The sequence below is a fragment of the Pelobates fuscus genome, chromosome 13 (genome assembly GCF_036172605.1).
Source record: "Pelobates fuscus isolate aPelFus1 chromosome 13, aPelFus1.pri, whole genome shotgun sequence".
Lineage (NCBI taxonomy): Eukaryota > Metazoa > Chordata > Amphibia > Anura > Pelobatidae > Pelobates > Pelobates fuscus.
The window spans coordinates 8,161,953-8,180,025 of record NC_086329.1 but is presented as its reverse complement, the minus strand read 5'-3'; the positions used below and the strand labels follow the sequence as shown (position 1 = coordinate 8,180,025).

The window sequence follows — 18,073 nt, the reverse complement described above, 5'->3', positions numbered from 1 at the left end:
TAAACATTGAGATCAAACACACTTGATGATGGAACTACAGCTTGGGGTTTTTATATTTGCGATATGGACATAGTTTGAAGCAGATAGTTATAGAGAGAACAATAAATAATAATTTAAAATTGGTAATGATTTCATACATGTATCTTTCATTATATATTTTTTTGCTACCTAGACTAACGATGCAGAAAATGATTTCAACCTGACCACAGTACCTCTTACGTTACTTTCTCCGGATAGCGAAACTAAGGTCCAGTTGACAGGAACAGAGGCAAGTAAACAATGCTATTTATCATTTAAAAAACAAAGCGAAACGTATGGGTAACAACGAAGTATCTCAGCTTTTATCACGATTATTGAATATTTAGGCGCATATATCACCTTAAACAATAACTCACTGATTTACATCTTAAGTTTATGTGTTGGTTTTCTTATTTCAAACAAGTCTTTTTTTGTAACACTCAAATCAGATATTATTGGCTTCTAAAATTAAACCAGTGTTTTCATCTTGGGGTAATAAGCAAAACTGAGACACTCAGGTGAAACTGTAACGCAGAGTTAAAAAGCAGATGTTACGCAGTTAGGGAATACACACTGTTTAATACTGCTACATAGTTTTGCTGTTTTATTTGACTCTGTACCAAAAGGGAACCTCGAGAATGAGAATTTCCCCTAGCTAGTGCATCAGACCCTCCTCTACTGATTAAGATAAGGGATATATAATAGTTGTTCCACGTGTTTAATGTACCCTGGTTTTGTTTGTGATTGGTTTTATCATCCCTGCTTACAGTCCCACAGATACTGGATAGATATTTACCCCAATCTTGTCTTGTCCTTAATCAGCGTATACTGGTTAATTAGCTAATTTCAGTCCCAGTACTATCCAGGAACTATTTTATATGCCCCCCCAGCATGTACATCGGCCTTTTCTTATCTCTGTTAAGAATATTAGGATCATTTGTTATCCACTTTCTCAATCAGTGGAGAAGGGTGGGATTCTAGTCCAGGATACGCCCAGTGATATCCGTCTCGCTATTGGTGCCTAAGCCTTTTACCTTGGCACTCTTTGATTTATTTCCATCTGTACCTATAACCACAATAATATACATTTGTGAATGTTATTTTAATTATATTTCAGGTTCTTTATAGTCATTTTCTTTATAGCACCTCTCTATACATTGTTTGTGTATATATGTACTGTATATATGTGTATGTATATATATATATGAATGTATATGAGTATATATACATGAAAAAGAGTTTTGAATCTTTCACAAATTGATTGTTTTCACTGAATGTCATTTCTAATACGGACTACCTTCTAGAAACCTCATTCATTATGGGACGTGGGTGCCTCACTTATTAAATGTGTCCCACCAATAAAGGCAAGTTAATCATCCGAGATCGTGACCTCTCAATTTCATTACAAATGTGATCGTCATTCTTTTTTTTCCAGCAAGTTTTTATTATATAAATAAAATGTAATAAGTCAAGAAGTAGTTAAGAGGCCGATGGTAAAGTGATGGTAAAGGATGACCGACTACCCAATTAGACGTAAATCATTTAATTAGGTTTAAAGGCTTCTGCCACAAACAAACAATATATGCATTTTAGAGTAGATATGGGGCGTATTTACTAACATAAAATTGTCCACAGAACTTAGTTTTCGTCTGGTTCCATTCCGTGTATTCGTTAGCAGCTGAATTAAGAAAAATAAACTGGGCAGAATTGTAAGGCAGCCACATTTACCCAAATGGGAGCCCAATAGTTACCGAGCCATTCTCGATCTAATTACGCAGATATTTCTGTAGTGCGATACGATGGCCAGAAACAAAATATACTGACATATTGTATTACATTATAATTAAAAGAAATCTATTTTCCAAGGCTCCAGGAGGACTGGGAGAGAACTGGAGAATTCTATATTTTGCTCATTAATACTTTGCTATGAAGACGGGAAAATTATGGAGAATCTTCCTCCGTCCCATATCATGGATTTAATAAATTTATTATATTGTGTAAATGACCATAAGTGCTCCTTGCTCATTCAATCATCCTCTGAGCTGCAGGACGGGCTGATTACTCTTTAATTATTTGGTTGATAGCATTAAATCCATTAATCTAAGTGAGCTATAATATTACTCGTTATATTTGGAATGATAGTTTGCTATGTCACAGATTAGTGAAATTAACTTAGCAAGTTTGTTTCTCTGTATTTCTCGGTTGTACTTGGTGTAAATTTAGTTAGAGCTATGATGCACCACAACCAAATTTGCTAAATCACTGGAAATAGAATAATTGTCAGGGGATTAACATGAAGTGAATGCCGAAATGGGAGCATGTTTGCTAAATTAGCCACGGAAGCCACAACCAAACGTGTCTGTTGACAATTCAATGTTTAGTGAATATATCCCATGGATTAAACATGTGTCTCTAATTATGTGACATCATTGGTGTGATGAGTTAAATATATCTCATTAATGTTAGTTCTGAGAACCCATATTGTTTTATTAAATGGAATAACAAAGTAACAATTTTAATTCAATCACTCTTGTTGCAGGCCATGCCTCTGGAAATACAACTGAAGTTGAAAGAATGGTAAGTTAGTATTCTATCAGGATTTCGGTTGAGATGTCCCGTGCAACCCTTCTGATGAAGCTCTATGGCAGAGGGTGTCCTCATCCTGGTCACATGTGATCACAGCCAACCAGTCTCAGATTGTGAGCTCTGGTTTTAATTAATTAATTACAAGTGCTATTTTGACTAGGTATTGTCTGCTGATGCTGTTGCAGCCACATAAAAAGTTTCCCTAATTGTTATTATTGACGTGTTAGGGTTCGGTGATATCTGTGCTTCTAAACATGTAATAGACACAGCCCAAGCACTCGGTGTTCGTGTTAAAAGAAATTAATTGCCTCAGTGTCTGGCTTTCTGGATTTTAGAGATGACCATGTATCACTAGATAGCCACGTTGATACTGTGTGTTCTATCCCTTTTTGTACGTATCTCTGGAGATGTCACAACAGAATGCCTTCAGCAGTGATGGAGTGTCGTATGAGCTTCATTAATATAGAAAGTTGTATTTGAGTTTTCTAAACAAGAGATCTAGGTCATTAGAGGTGCATAATCTCACGGTATAGCAAAATGCTAGAAACTGCTCCCATGCACCCCATTGGTGCCTCCCAAAATAATTATATTTTGAGAAACCCACCTTCCAGCACATGAATGTCAGAATTTGGGCTGGTTTAATAGTGTCAAGCAGGCCAATGTCATTGGATGGTTTTCTAAGCTAATCAATCACCTTGTACTGGAGACTCCTAAAGCCTACAGAATCATATTAAAGAGTAACTCCAAGCATCATCACCATCGCTGGCCTGCTGTAGCCCACTGTAATGGTTATGATGCCAGGCGTACCTTAGCTTGGTTCCCCAGTAATGGGGCAAACCGTTTAGTAACAGTTTGCCCCATTACCTGGGTCCCTGCCAGGCTACTGGTCTTTTCTCAGCGCTAGCCGTTCCAGTCACCATTCATTGGCTGATAAATGCACTTCTGTGCATGAAAAATTGCAGAAAGTTAACATTACCCAACAGAAAAATGATGCTGTAGCTGTTACACCTACGACAGCAGAAGGGGTTGAACTCTGTATGTGCAGTATTTCATAGCAAAAATGGATTCTGCTTTAAATCACTGAAGTGGTTATGGTTCTTTGAGATCCTTTAAATACCTTTCCAACTGAAGAGCTATTAATTACTGCGTCGTCCAGCCAAAAGACATCGGTTAAATTAGCAAAATTCTTTAATCCCATCTATTCATTTTCTTAAATAAATAATGCACTTCAACGGCATGAAAACCATGCATCCAAGATATTAAAAATCAGTTTGCATAAAAGATTGTAAAATGTCATTGTATGTCTTTACAGTCCCGAGAAACTTGATGTGCGGCTGGGCTTCGATCTCTGTGATCAGGAGAAAGAGTTTTTGAACAAGAGACAAAAGGTTGTGGCTGCAGGACTAAAAAATGTTCTCCAACTAAAAGAGGATTTGGTGGGAGAAGAGGTTAGTGAGCAAAAGAGTTTATCTTCTCATTCAAAACGAATTCACCATTATACCAAGAAATGATGTAGTGTCCATAATGATCTAATATACGGATCTCCAGATGTCTTGAAACTACAGCTTCCATCGTGCCTTGTCATTATAAAGGCACGCAAAGCATTATGGGAGTTTTAGTTCTACAACATCTGGAGATCTACCCTTTGGGCACCTCTGATCTAAAATATATGTGGTTATATAAATGTGTGCAAACATTACTGCTGGACGAATTCTGTGCAATCAATAATTGCATTAAATCCACAAGCTTTGTTTATTATTATTATTAGTTATATATTGCCAACATATAGAAATTGACCAAAGAGCATCAATCCCAAGTCTACTGACAGGGATTCGAATATGGATTTCCCGGTTTGGAGTCAGTGACATTACCACTACTCTAACCAGCTGATATAAAGGGTTATCAGGACTCTCTAAGCTACATAGGGAGCAGTAGTGGTTATATTTCTATCATTCCTAGAATTTGAAGATAATTGGTTGTAAGAATATAGCATTCTATCAGTAACAATACTGCGATGCACATTTACCTCCTCTAACGCTTCTCATACACAACCTAGAAATTCAGAACCTGAATAGGAAAAGCTGAACTAAGTATAAGATATTTCCATGTGTCCTCTGATCTGCCATCTTATTCTCTACCTATTATCAATATAGACTCCTTTGTGTTTTGTCCGCAGGTTCCTGTCGTAGCTGTCATGGCCACTGGAGGTGGTGCGCGAGCTATGTCTTCTCTGTACAGCCATCTGTGCGGCCTTCAGAAGATGGGGCTTTTAGATTGTATCACCTACATTGCAGGGGCCTCTGGCTCTACATGGTAAGGGGAGAATATACAGAAATTTATCAGTTAGCAACCTCTTCCAGAGTCATTCAGAAACCTCTTAACTATGTGTGTCTGTGTGTGCGCGTGTGTCTGTGTGTGTGCGTGTCTGTGTTCGCGTGTCTGTGTGTGTGTGTCTGTGTGTGCATGTGTGTGTGTGTGTGTGTGTGCGTGTCTGTGTGTGTGTGTTGTGTGTGCGTGCATGTTTGTGTGTGTGCGTGCATGTGTGTCTACGTGCTTTGTTTGGTGTGTTTGTGTTTTCTCTATTACTCTGCTAGCCAAGTGAACTTTTAGATTGCCTTTCCCCAGTACTGGACTCCAAGATAATGTCACTTCTGCTTCTCTCGTGTGCAGGAACCGGAGATGAACTTGTTTTAAAGTCATGATACTAAATTGAATTAAAAAATTGCAAATCTCTTTTAACTGTGTGCCAGTTTTATTCAGGAAGGATATGTGATGCATTCTTTGTTTGATAAACATAAGACCTTTACAAGTGACTTGGGGTTTTAAATAACTTTGTTTATTTTGGCATTCAAATGATGTAAAACGAATCATTATGGCCGTGTTGCAGAAAACGCACTTTATTGATCGCTAAACCTTTTTTATTAGGACAATGAGCAAACTTTACGAAGATCCTAACTGGTCACAGAGTGAGCTTTCTGAATCTGTAAACAATGCAAAGAAACATGTCACCAAAAAGAAATTAAGCACCTTCTCCATGGATCGACTGAAATATTATCGCAAGGAACTCCAGAACACGTCTAAGGAGGGCCTTAAACCTTCCTTTACAGACCTTTGGGGGCTGATGATCGAGTCCATGTTCAATAATGGGGTAAGACCGCAATGTGTATGATATAAACAAAGCACTAACAAAGCTGGTGACAAGCAGACATCTTCAGCCTCTTAGCGCATTGGTCGCCAGGTCAAAAATTCCGATCATACACAATCAACATGACAGCTGGAATCTGTGCTATGGATTATAAAACTCTAATGCAATCACTGTGTTCATTCTAACTTTATTCTAAGCATCTCTATGTCATCATGAACGCAGCATTTCAGACATTTCACAGCATAAAAGGATAGGCAACTGTGTCTGTGTAAGTATTGTTGACCTCTAAAGGTGTGTAGACACAGACATGGTGACAAGAACAACGCTAAGATTAGTAATGGCACATTCTATTAATTCCAGAATACTGAGCAAGAAATATTGTTGTGAATCCCAGCAACAGCAAAGCATGCTGGATGATAATATGTCAAGAGGCGACCTACAATGGTTTCTAGAATAATGCATTAATTACATGACAGCCAGAACGCTTTGGAAAACGTAATTATTAAAAAAGGAAATCGTAGTTAGAATCATTAAGATTTATTTTAGATTTTAATCTATTTTATATTCTGCCTTTATTTACTTGTTTTTTTTTCCTCTATAGAAAAATGAAAGCAAGCTTTCGGACCAAAAAGCAGCCCTAGAAAGTGGACAGAACCCTCTACCCATTTACCTTGCCATGAATGTTAAACGCGGACACATTAGCACGCTGGATTTTAAAGGTAATCAGAATGTTGAGTCATTTCATGAAATGTATATATTTAAATATTTCGCTCACTGTGTCTCCATACATTGTATCACTGTTGATTTTCCTGGGTAATTTGGAGATTAATAAACTATTATCTAGTAATGATTAAAGATATATATATAAATATGGGGATTATGAATAATTCCTTTTAACTTCTGTATATTTAAATTTTTTATTTCTGAGTAATAACCATATGGATTATGTTTATATAATAATACAAGCACATATTCTGTTTAGTTTTAATTCTAACTGGAACTTTCAATGTCCGTAGAATGGTGTGAGTTCACCCCATATGAAGTAGGACTCCTGAAATATGGCGCATTCATTAAAACGGAGGACTTTGGCAGTGAGTTCTACATGGGCCGTCTGATGAAGAGGAATCCAGAGCCCCGTATATGTTACCTGCAAGGTATACTCACTCTCTATAAACTCTTTATCCACTTTATAAACTTAAAAAATGTACAAAGTCAAACTTTATTAATAGCATAAAAGTAAGTACCGTTACCAAAAAGGACGTTTTCAGCATTCTTGTCATGAGAGTAGAAGTAAGATTTTCTGTTTGTTAGGATGGAAAAGCCATTGTCATTGTCACATAGATTCAGTGACATGATTTCTTGTGTTGTAGTGTCTAGATAATGAATAGGATGGATATATAATGAAGTGAGTTACCTACAATTGCAGATTTTAAGGATGAAAGATGTGACTCTACAACCTGTGTGTTTAATAAGATTTGCAGCCCCTAACACAACTCCAGGCATTGATATTCACAATACGCAATAAGAACGGTCAAGGCTAATAAGGTCTGCTTCCTCTCCCACAAGTTCGGCAATACTTTATGCTTGTTATTACTATTGATGGGAATAAGAGCGAAAATCACAATGGAGGTATTGCGAAATCTGCCACATGTGTGGGCTTCTCTGTCACATAATGACTTGTCTAGCTAGTGTAGCCCATATTATTAGAAGCTTGCGCCATTATATAGTTTTTCCAGGAGTTAGTTCCAATTAATAGTTGTGATGGTGTTGAGTTCTACAGAAAAACACCATCACAGATATTATTAGTTGGACATTTTCATTCCACCAATATTATAGGTTGGTGTGTTAAACGATGGGTTAATGATCCAACCCAGAAGGTATTAGGCATTTGTCTTGTGTTCCCGGTGGCATGTCCGTTTATTGGAGTACAACGGAATGAAATGGTGATTAGTTTGGCCATCCGAGATTTCTCTTTGGTTATATGGTTCACACCAATCTCAGATTCCAACATAACTTTGGCTAATGGAAATTTTAGAGTCAAATTAGGTTCAGTAATGGAATTTTGAGCTTGTTGAAATGTTTTTGTTGTTTATGTAGGTTTATGGGGTAATGTTTTCTCTCTAAACCTGGTGGACACTTGGTATCTCACCACTCAGCTGGACACCTTCTGGGATCACTGGCTGAAAGACAGAATTATGGACATTGGTAAGATAAATGATCTGCTTCATATATCTGTTTTACACTTAGTACATAGTATGTTTTATCAGTATCAGTTTTACACGTAGTACATAGTATGTTTTATCAGTATCTGTTTTACACATAGCACATAGTATGTTTTATAAGTGTCTGTTTTACACGTAGTTCATAGTATGTTTTATAAGTGTCTGTTTTACACGTAGTACATACATAGTATGTTTTATCAGTATCTGTTTTACACGTAGTACATACATAGTATGTTTTATCAGTATCTGTTTTACACGTAGTACATTGTATGTTTTATCAGTATCTATTTTACACGTAGTACATAGTATGTTTTATCAGTTTTTATCAGTTTTTTTTATTTATATTTTATTAGAAATATTTCCACATTATACAACTGGTTCATAGTATGATAACTGGTATGTTGTCAACAGACATCTTACAATGGTTCTTATTATAGCATAGAAAATACAATATTAGTAAGTTTTGTACTTATCAGTCTCTGTGGGTGGACTGCTTGCTGTTGGGGGTTTGTATTCACATGGTGGCCTGAATGTGTCAGTTAGATTGTCGTCTTGTGTGTCACTAGTGTGTCTGTGTGTCCTATTCTTGCATATTAGTGCTGTTAGGGATTAGGTGCTCGGCACGGTGTTGCCGTCGCCTATGATCAGGTGGGTAGGCAGCTATCTAACCTGTGTAAGTGAGGTCTCTCTTTAGCGTCAGGGAGACCAAGTGTGTACAGGGCCTATCTGTCCAGGTCGTCTCTGTCATGGATGTGGAGTAGTTTGTGTCCCTGTGTCCTTTGGCATACGGATAGGTCCCGACTCTTTCGAGTTGGCAGCTCCGAGGTTCAGCTTCTGCAAGAGGACTCTTGGATCATCTGCTGGGGTTAGTATGAAAGTCTCGGGTCCCCGTGGTACTATCAGTGATCCGTCGTCTCCCCAACGGTACCGGATCATGGCGTCTCTCAGTTGCCTTGCAGTGGGGGCTAGGTGTCTTTTTGCTGCCAACACTCCAAATGGCAAGTCTCCATATATGGACACTGCTCCGCCTTCATAGGTGACCGTTCCAAGGGTTCTAGACCTAGACATGATGGCGGTTCTCACCGTGATGTCCCTGGTGGTGGCTATAACATCTCTTGGTGCTTGGGAGGGGGCAGTCGCGGCTTTTCGGATCCTGAAGGCCGTTGTTATCAGGTCCTTGGTGTCGTTTCTGGCGAGGAGTGAAGCTAATACCCCACGTATATATGGGAGCAGGGCCTCCTCCCCAACACCTTCTGGCACCCCTCTTACTCGTATGTTCCTCCTTCTGTGTCTCGTCTCTAAGGTGGTCACTGATCGTGAGAGGTCTCTGACTTGCTGTGCCAGGTCCTCCACTTGTCTCTGAGTGGTTGTTATTTGCTTTTCACGGGTGCAGTCTTTCTGTTGTACTTCCACGATTTTGTGCCTGAGTTCCCCTATTTCAGTTTGAGCCTCTTTGAGGTCTGCCTTCCAGACCCTGCGTATCTCTTGTATTAGGTCCTTCATGTCTCCCTTAGTGACTGGAGCAGAATCATCCTCAGACTCCACTTCTGAAATGCGGTCTTCCGACTCTGGGGATGTGAGCTGCTCCCTATCTTCTTGGGATGCCTCCGAGTCATCTTCCGCACAGTTTGCTGCGGGCGCATCTTGGTTTGGGCCGCAGCCGCTGGCCTCTCAAATGATAGCCTGATATCAGGCTGTTTTTGAGCCTCTGGAGGGCGAAAACGTTTGTTTTTGTGCCCCATATTTGTCTCTGGTGGGGGCTCTGGCCTGTGTGTGCTGTTTGGGTTCCGTACAGGGAATTATACATAGTATGTTTTATCAGTATCTGTTTTACACGTAGTACATACATAGTATGTTTTATCAGTATCTGTTTTACACGTAGTACATAGTATGTTTTATCAGTATCTGTTTTACACGTAGTACATACATAGTATGTTTTATCAGTATCTGTTTTACACGTAGTACATAGTATGTTTTATCAGTATCTGTTTTATACGTAGTTCATAGTATGTTTTATCAGTATCTGTTTTACACGTAGTACATAGTATGTTTTATCAGTATCTGTTTTATACGTAGTACATAGTATGTTTTATCAGTATCTGTTTTACACGTAGTACATAGTTTGTTTTATCAGTATCTGTTTTACACGTAGTACATAGTATGTTTTATCAGTATCTGTTTTACACGTAGTTCATAGTATGTTTTATCAGTATCTGTTTTACACGTAGTACATAGTATGTTTTATCAGTATCAGTTTTACACGTAGTACATAGTATGTTTTATCAGTATCTGTTTTATACGTAGTACATAGTTTGTTTTATCAGTATCTGTTTTACACGTAGTACATAGTATGTTTTATCAGTATCTGTTTTACACGTAGTACATAGTATGTTTTATCAGTATCTGTTTTACACGTAGTACATACATAGTATGTTTTATCAGTATCTGTTTTATACGTAGTACATAGTATGTTTTATCAGTATCTGTTTTATACGTAGTACATAGTTTGTTTTATCAGTATCTGTTTTACACGTAGTACATAGTATGTTTTATCAGTATCTGTTTTACACGTAGTACATAGTATGTTTTATCAGTATCTGTTTTACACGTAGTACATAGTATGTTTTATCAGTATCTGTTTTACACGTAGTTCATAGTATGTTTTATCAGTATCTGTTTTACACGTAGTACATAGTATGTTTTATCAGTATCTGTTTTACACGTAGTTCATAGTATGTTTTATCAGTATCTGTTTTACACGTAGTACATAGTATGTTTTATCAGTTTTACACGTAGTACATAGTATGTTTTATCAGTATCTGTTTTACACGTAGTTCATAGTATGTTTTATCAGTATCTGTTTTATACGTAGTACATAGTATGTTTTATCAGTATCAGTTTTACACGTAGTACATAGTATGTTTTATCAGTATCTGTTTTACACGTAGTACATAGTATGTTTTATCAGTATCAGTTTTACACGTAGTACATAGTATGTTTTATCAGTATCTGTTTTACACGTAGTACATAGTATGTTTTATCAGTATCTGTTTTACACGTAGTACATAGTATGTTTTATCAGTATCTGTTTTACACGTAGTACATAGTATGTTTTATCAGTATCTGTTTTACACATAGTACATACATAGTATGTTTTATCAGTATCTGTTTTATACGTAGTACATAGTTTGTTTTATCAGTATCTGTTTTACACGTAGTACATAGTATGTTTTATCAGTATCCGTTTTACACGTAGTACATAGTATGTTTTATCAGTATCCGTTTTACACGTAGTACATAGTATGTTTTATCAGTATCTGTTTTATACGTAGTACATAGTATGTTTTATCAGTATCCGTTTTACACGTAGTACATAGTATGTTTTATCAGTATCTGTTTTATACGTAGTACATAGTATGTTTTATCAGTATCTATTTTACAAGTAGTACATACATAGTATGTTTTACACATAGTACATACATAATATGTTTTATACGTAGTACATAGTATGTTTTATCAGTAATGAGTATATCGTATGTTTCCATAGCTAATTAAAGTTGGGGCTGTCTTAGTTTCCTAGCCGTGTAGTCAGAAAATAACCCACATTTCGGACACGGTGAGGTTTGTCCAGCAATAGCTTGTATGACTAATATTAATATATACAAATTGGTACACCTAGTAATTAATCCATGTATTTTGACAGTGTATAATGAGACCATATCTAGTTTGTTACATTGTGCCTATAAACTTAGCTGGAAAAAGTAGACCTCCTTCCTTTAACCCCCTCACTACTGAGCACCTTTTGAATGAAAGAAATATTAGCATTAACATTTATTTGAAGCAGGGCATGCATAGCCAGCCTATAAACCTAGCCTATGTAATAACACATCAGCTTTGTGTATAGATTGCTTTAAAAAAAATAACAATTACAATTATGTACATTTACACTATTTTTATTTTTTACTTATTTGCTCGTCCTTTATAACAATATTTGGGAAATGAACAGCTTTACACAGTATACAGTGCCCTTTATCTTGCAATATTTCTTAATGACAGTGTGTGAAATGGTAGTATAAAAGCAAAAAAATCTTTTTTTTCTCATATACAGTGGGTTTATCAATATGAATTGTAAAAAAGCTTGCTTATATGTAGTAAGGACCCTAAAGGCATTACAAGCAATGCAGCTTACTAGAAATAGCAACAGAATGTAAAAAGAATGTCTGCATTTGAAGATAATGCTCACATATAGTAAATACAGTTAAATCTTATATTTCTAAAATAAAGGCATTTAAAACTGCTTATCACACTCTTTATCAACCTCTGTAATATTAATGTAATGCTGACAGTGAAATGTTAGAGTTCATTCACTCCTCCTGACTGTAAGAATGATATCACCAAGTGAAACTTCCTGCACTGTTTGAAAGCAGTGGCCGAGCGGACATTTTCAGCAACTTTACATTGATTATATCAGTAACTAGTGGCAGAGACATGTATTTCCCTACAGGCCTAATCAAAAGTAGAGTATAAATGATTGTGACGAGTGACTAGATTTCATACTGCAAATCACATGAAAACATTTATAATGATTCTGCTATTGAAGTGGTTAAGCAGCTAACCTTGTACAACCGACAACCCCATGTTCCTTTTGATGAGCTCTTTGTTTAGTTCCTTCAATTTGTGATAAAGCTAGCCAGAGAGGCCATCAATGATGAGCATCTTCTGCGTCTTCTATGAGGTCACAAACCAGTTAAGATGGAGCTTGAGACATGCAAAGTTTCCAGAGACTCATTGCCTTGTCACAACAGCACCCTTTAAAAAACATTAGTTTTGTATAGTCACAGCAATCCATAGGATGACGAATACAAATATTGCCAAGTTTAAAAATTGATATAAAAAGCGTGTTTACTCTACATGCCTCCAATTTAATATTTCAATCCAGCAAGTTTCTATTTTTTTAATGTATTTACATGTTTTTTTCATTCTTAACCCTAAGATAAAGAAGACATACAGCGCAGGAGAGAATCAGCGCACATAAAAACCCAGCTCTATACTCCGTCTGGTACCTTCTCCAAGATTCTGACCGGAGTATTAACCAGCAGACCCATAGATGGAGAACATCAGAACTTCCTCCGAGGGTTTCACTTACACAAGGATTACCTCCAGCATTCTCAGTTCTGCAGGTGGAAAGGTTAATGTCACAATATGCAATTAAACAAGAGATGGTTGACGTTTTCTATACATTGGTCTCATGGAAATGAAGGCTAAATTCAGTGCAGTAAAACTGTGATGTCGATGATGATGGCACTTTTTATATGTAAACTGACTGGATGTCCAATCATTTTTTGGTTTCTGTGAAAGCCAAAACATTCGCCTATAAAATACCCCAACGTACCCAACGAACATGCACCCTGGTATGGTTCTCTTCTGCTAGAATTACTGAAAAAACTCTCTCTGGAACCGTCTCATGACTTTATTGCCACGGTCAGAAAAACGAGATTTAGTTTAAATAAGCGAGACACAAGACCTAGAGCTGTCTCAAGATTGCAAGTTTGTCAAATGTTACAGGAATTGGGGGAATAATGCACATCTTACTCAGGCCTTATACAGGTTTTAGCTCACTTTCCTATTATACAGGGAACCTATTCTATTAGTTTATTAGATTGGTCTCACCCACAATGGCAGCCCAAATCTGCACGAGAGATCATTTCAGCATTCACTTGGTCCCATCGCTGAGATCAGACAGACAGATACACAGTTAGCAAGGAACCTCCATCTGGATTACTCTTAACAATTAAACAATCGCAGTACAGGGTTTAACACGAACATAGATTATCAATGAACATATATAATAGAAACCGATATAAAAGATACGTTTTCATGTCTAGAGTACCAATGATGCACATCCCCGCCAACTAGAGGCTTTTGGTGATAGCGTGTGAGTGACTTTTTTAATGCAACCTTAGTCTCAGTATGTACTGGATTATTCTTTTAACCTATAGAAACCGTAGTCAGATCCCAATAAGTAAAAAAACAGAGTTTGTGGAAACCCTGAGATTTGGGAACAGGCAGTAGCTTATCCTTGGACTGGATCCAGCCAGGTATCAGACTCTTAGTTAAAGGCAATCTTATTCCAGAATGGAAGAAGTGAAACGTGAAGGGTATGACTTTGTGCTATATATAACTAAGATCGATCAATTAATCTACTAAGGTTTAAACAGTTTGATGGAAGAGGTATATATAGTAAATATGTTGTTTCTTAGCAACATTAGCCATCTTTTAGATAATCCATTTTTTTTTCTTAATTAGATATTTAAATTGTGGTCAAAACTACATCTGCTCTTTGTCTAAACAGTTACCGCCCGGTACAGCATTGTCAAATGAGAAAAGTGATAAATACAATGTATACCACTAAACTTACAGCATGTTTGTTTGTTGGTTTTCAGACACTAATCTAGACACGTTCCCCAACCAGCTAACCCCACTCGCTGACAATCTGTGCCTTGTGGATGCTGGATACTTCATTAATGCCAGCTTCCCTCCTTTACTGAAACAAGAAAGGAAGGTGGACATTATCTTATCGTTTGATTATACATTGGATACACCTCTCCAGGTACGTAATGAAGGATATCATTTAAATTAAGTGTAGACACAGAGATAGTTCAGTTGGTTATTGCACTTGCTGTTACTGTACATCTGTCCAAACCTCATATCTGCAAGTTCCAGTCTCAGTAGGGTAATCATCCTTCTAACTGATTTACTCATACAGTGTCAAAACATCTCTGAGACACGTTAATGAGAGTCAGCAATGTGTGAAATTAGTCTGAAAGGAATCACGGTATAAGCTGTTATTTAGGGCTCACCTTGTGTTTTTCAGTCTGTCGAGCAGACCTGCACGTACTGTACCACACAGGGCATTTGTTTCCCTAAGGTTTCCTTGAGCGAAGAGGAGAAGAAAACGCATAAAGAATGCTACGTTTTCGTTGATGAAGAAAATCTCGATGCTCCCTTAGTCCTACATTTCCCTCTGGTCAATGACACCTTCAGAAAGTATAAAGAGCCGGGTAGGTGTCCTAATCCTTGTAATGCATTCTCTTATTATTAAAACGTTGATTTGTATTGCTATTATAGGAGTTAAAGGGACACTCTAGGAGCCAACACAACCACTGGGCTTGTCATAGTATTCAGCCCAAATAATTACCTGGGGTTATTTTTGCGTGCTTCATTTTATATAGATGTTGCAAATAAATCAATTTGCTAAATTTTGCATCTCGACCTTGTCTTCATGTCCAATCACCCTCTTTATAAAATGTGATGTCATCAATAAGCACAGTAATGGTTTCTGGGAGTTGTAGTTCAGCTAACAGCTTTTAGAAGTAAAATGCTGATCACTAAACTACATCTTCCAGAAATGTTTGCTCTGCCCATAGGGCCCTGCTGTGCAGGTATTTATGGGATAAAATTGGCACATTGCAAATTTCATAGAAAAGCAATGGGAGCATCCCAAAAGGTCCATAATTTCCTTTTTTTTATGCAATACCTCTAGGACATTAAAAATGGTTGGCTAGTTTACCACCTGGAGTTGCTTTAAATACTATGGTTTTGCAGCTGCACCTATCACAGCCAAAAGAATATATGTGATGGCTAAAAGATAAAATAAACAAATAATGTTTAGGAATTCAAATTTAAAAAAAGGACAACATGCTGATAATGTAATAGAACCTTAACGTAAAATTAGAGGTTAGTAGTCTTGATATGAGTGAATGCTGTAGTTCAAGGAACCCTCTAAACAGCAAAACAACTACAGCTTAATAAAGTGATTTTGGTGTATAAATCACTGTTTATACAGTCCGAGCAACACCATGAAAAAATTGTTTCATTTTCAGTCAGATCTTACAGCATAGTGTGTTTACTTTAGAAGTTCAGAGAATTGACCTTAAATCACAAACACAAGGCTGCTATGGGCTCTAACAAAGCATAATGAATTCAAAATTAAACACACGGTGCAATAAAGGAAGCTAACCATGAGTGCTCTTTTTCAGGAGGTGTGTAGGGAGGCTGTATTACTCTCAGAAGTGCATAAACAAAGTGATTTAACTCCTTAATGGCAGAGAGTTGAGCAGTGAGACTGCAGGATCTGTACACCAAAACTGCTTCATTAAGCTGAAGTTGTTTTTAGTTCTAAGAGTGTCAATCTAATAATATATCCTATCCTACATTAAGGTCAGGCAGCAGAGAGCAATATTAAAAATAAAACAATAAATCTATATTTATTCAGCTCACTATATTAAGAGCTACCCCAAGCTCTGTGTATTACTTTCTATATATAGAGTTATGTACAGTGACTTATTGGAACTGACCCTGGTTATTTTTAAAACGTTGTTTGATGTTATTCCAGGTGTCTTGCGGACTCCGGAAGAGGAATCAGAAGGGGACGTAGATGTCACAAGTTTTTTGTCACCGTATTTTCTGACAAATTTTACTTACAGTGAGAGGGACTTTGACCAGCTGATGAAAATGACCCAATATAATCTCCAAAACAACAAAAGCTTAATCTTGGATGCCTTGAAATCTGCCGTGGAGAGAAGGAAAACCAAGAATCTATTAAATGGAAAACATCAGACACAATGTCACAGATAATCATTTTCCAATTAACAAAATTAGCAAAAGCAGGGGGAAAGACAGTGTTTTGGAACTGCAAGTGCGTCTTGAGAATTTCTGCCGAAGGCATCTCCTCTTAAATAAACCATGACCACATCGGAAGGATGGACCCAGCAGAACTCTCGTATCTCCTGTAATCTGGATTGCATTTCCCTTGATGCTTAGATAGCTGAGCGACTGGCTAAGTATCTTGGGAAACACATTGTTGTTTTGCACAAATGACAATATTTACCTTCACAGGTTAATCACGCCTCTAGTGTTGTAGATAATAGATTGCATTTTTTATACATATGTTTATTTATTTTACTGTTATCAGTTCCATTAGTTAAAATATTTTTGGTCATTGCTTACTAAACAAATACCAAGTTATTGGAAAATAATTTTAAAACATAATGTATGTGTGTTTCAAATATATTTGTTAGTTATTATAGTTGATTCAATGTAATGTTTGTATGGGGGTAACATTCCAATCAGACTGACCACAGTAACCTAAATGAATGCAGATTGAGCTTCAGTAACAACTGCTCTGCTACAGGCGGTATTATAGACTAGGATGAGATTTCACTGTACGATATGACAATATGGCCCTTTTTATATAATGTCCTATTAAATCATGCTGCTTTATCTAAATGTTGGAAATCCCTTTAAGTTAAGTGTTATTAAATCATTTTTTGGAAGCAAACTTAACCCCTTAAGGACACATGCCATGTGTGACATGTCATAATTCCCTTTTATTCCAGAAGTTTGGTCCTTAAGGGGTTAAAGGACCACTATAGGCACCCAGACCGCTTCAGCTCAATGAAGTGGTCTGGGTGCCAGGTCCCTCTAGTTTTAACCCTGCCTGCTGTAAACATAGCAGTTTCAGAGAAACTGCTATGTTTCACTGAGGGTTAATCTAGCCTCTAGTGGCTGTCTCACTGACAGCCGCTAGAGGCGCTTTCTGCGATTCTCACTGTGAAAATCACACTGGAGGGGGGCAATGAGGGTGGGGGGGACCTAATGACCCTATAGTGCTATAGTGCTCCTTTAAATTATGAAGAATAGATATTAGACATTGGAATCAAAATTACACTTAATTTGAACTCTGTACACTTCATTGAACTTATCAATAAGAATATTTATAAAACCAATGTATAATTTTCTGAGGGTTGCCTGTTCATTTACAGAGATTTGCGGTATTAAATATGCAGCATTTTAAGCCACATTTTACTCCAAGCTAGCAACAGAGCCAAGTTGTAGAATTTATTCATCACAGCTATTTGGTTTGTAATCTCACAGTGTGGTTTTCAACTATGATAAAGATTAAATGTAATAATTAAATCTCAAAGCTGTATTCACTAATTAGTGAATTGCGTTGATTAGAATCCACACAACAAATTCTAGGCAGAAACAGATACATTTAAAAAACTCCAATTCAGCTACTTTTCCATTCTGGCCTTTTTCC

The 18,073-nt window shown here is 37.0% G+C and overlaps 1 protein-coding gene across 1 annotated transcript in view; it reads left to right on the top strand.

The window, feature by feature from the left end:
• LOC134582786 (cytosolic phospholipase A2 epsilon-like) overlaps window positions 1-17,304 on the top strand; it is a 32,266-nt gene extending 14,962 nt beyond the window's left edge. The window contains exons 9-20 of the mRNA XM_063439438.1: window positions 173-268; window positions 2,558-2,595; window positions 3,917-4,052; window positions 4,781-4,917; window positions 5,530-5,752; window positions 6,351-6,468; window positions 6,766-6,903; window positions 7,847-7,954; window positions 12,965-13,159; window positions 14,415-14,581; window positions 14,846-15,032; window positions 16,367-17,304. Of these exons, the coding sequence (XP_063295508.1) occupies window positions 173-268; window positions 2,558-2,595; window positions 3,917-4,052; window positions 4,781-4,917; window positions 5,530-5,752; window positions 6,351-6,468; window positions 6,766-6,903; window positions 7,847-7,954; window positions 12,965-13,159; window positions 14,415-14,581; window positions 14,846-15,032; window positions 16,367-16,608 (1,785 nt within the window). The 3' untranslated portion in view covers window positions 16,609-17,304. The remainder of the gene's footprint in view (window positions 1-172; window positions 269-2,557; window positions 2,596-3,916; window positions 4,053-4,780; window positions 4,918-5,529; window positions 5,753-6,350; window positions 6,469-6,765; window positions 6,904-7,846; window positions 7,955-12,964; window positions 13,160-14,414; window positions 14,582-14,845; window positions 15,033-16,366) is intronic.
• The last annotated feature ends 769 nt before the right edge of the window (window positions 17,305-18,073 follow it).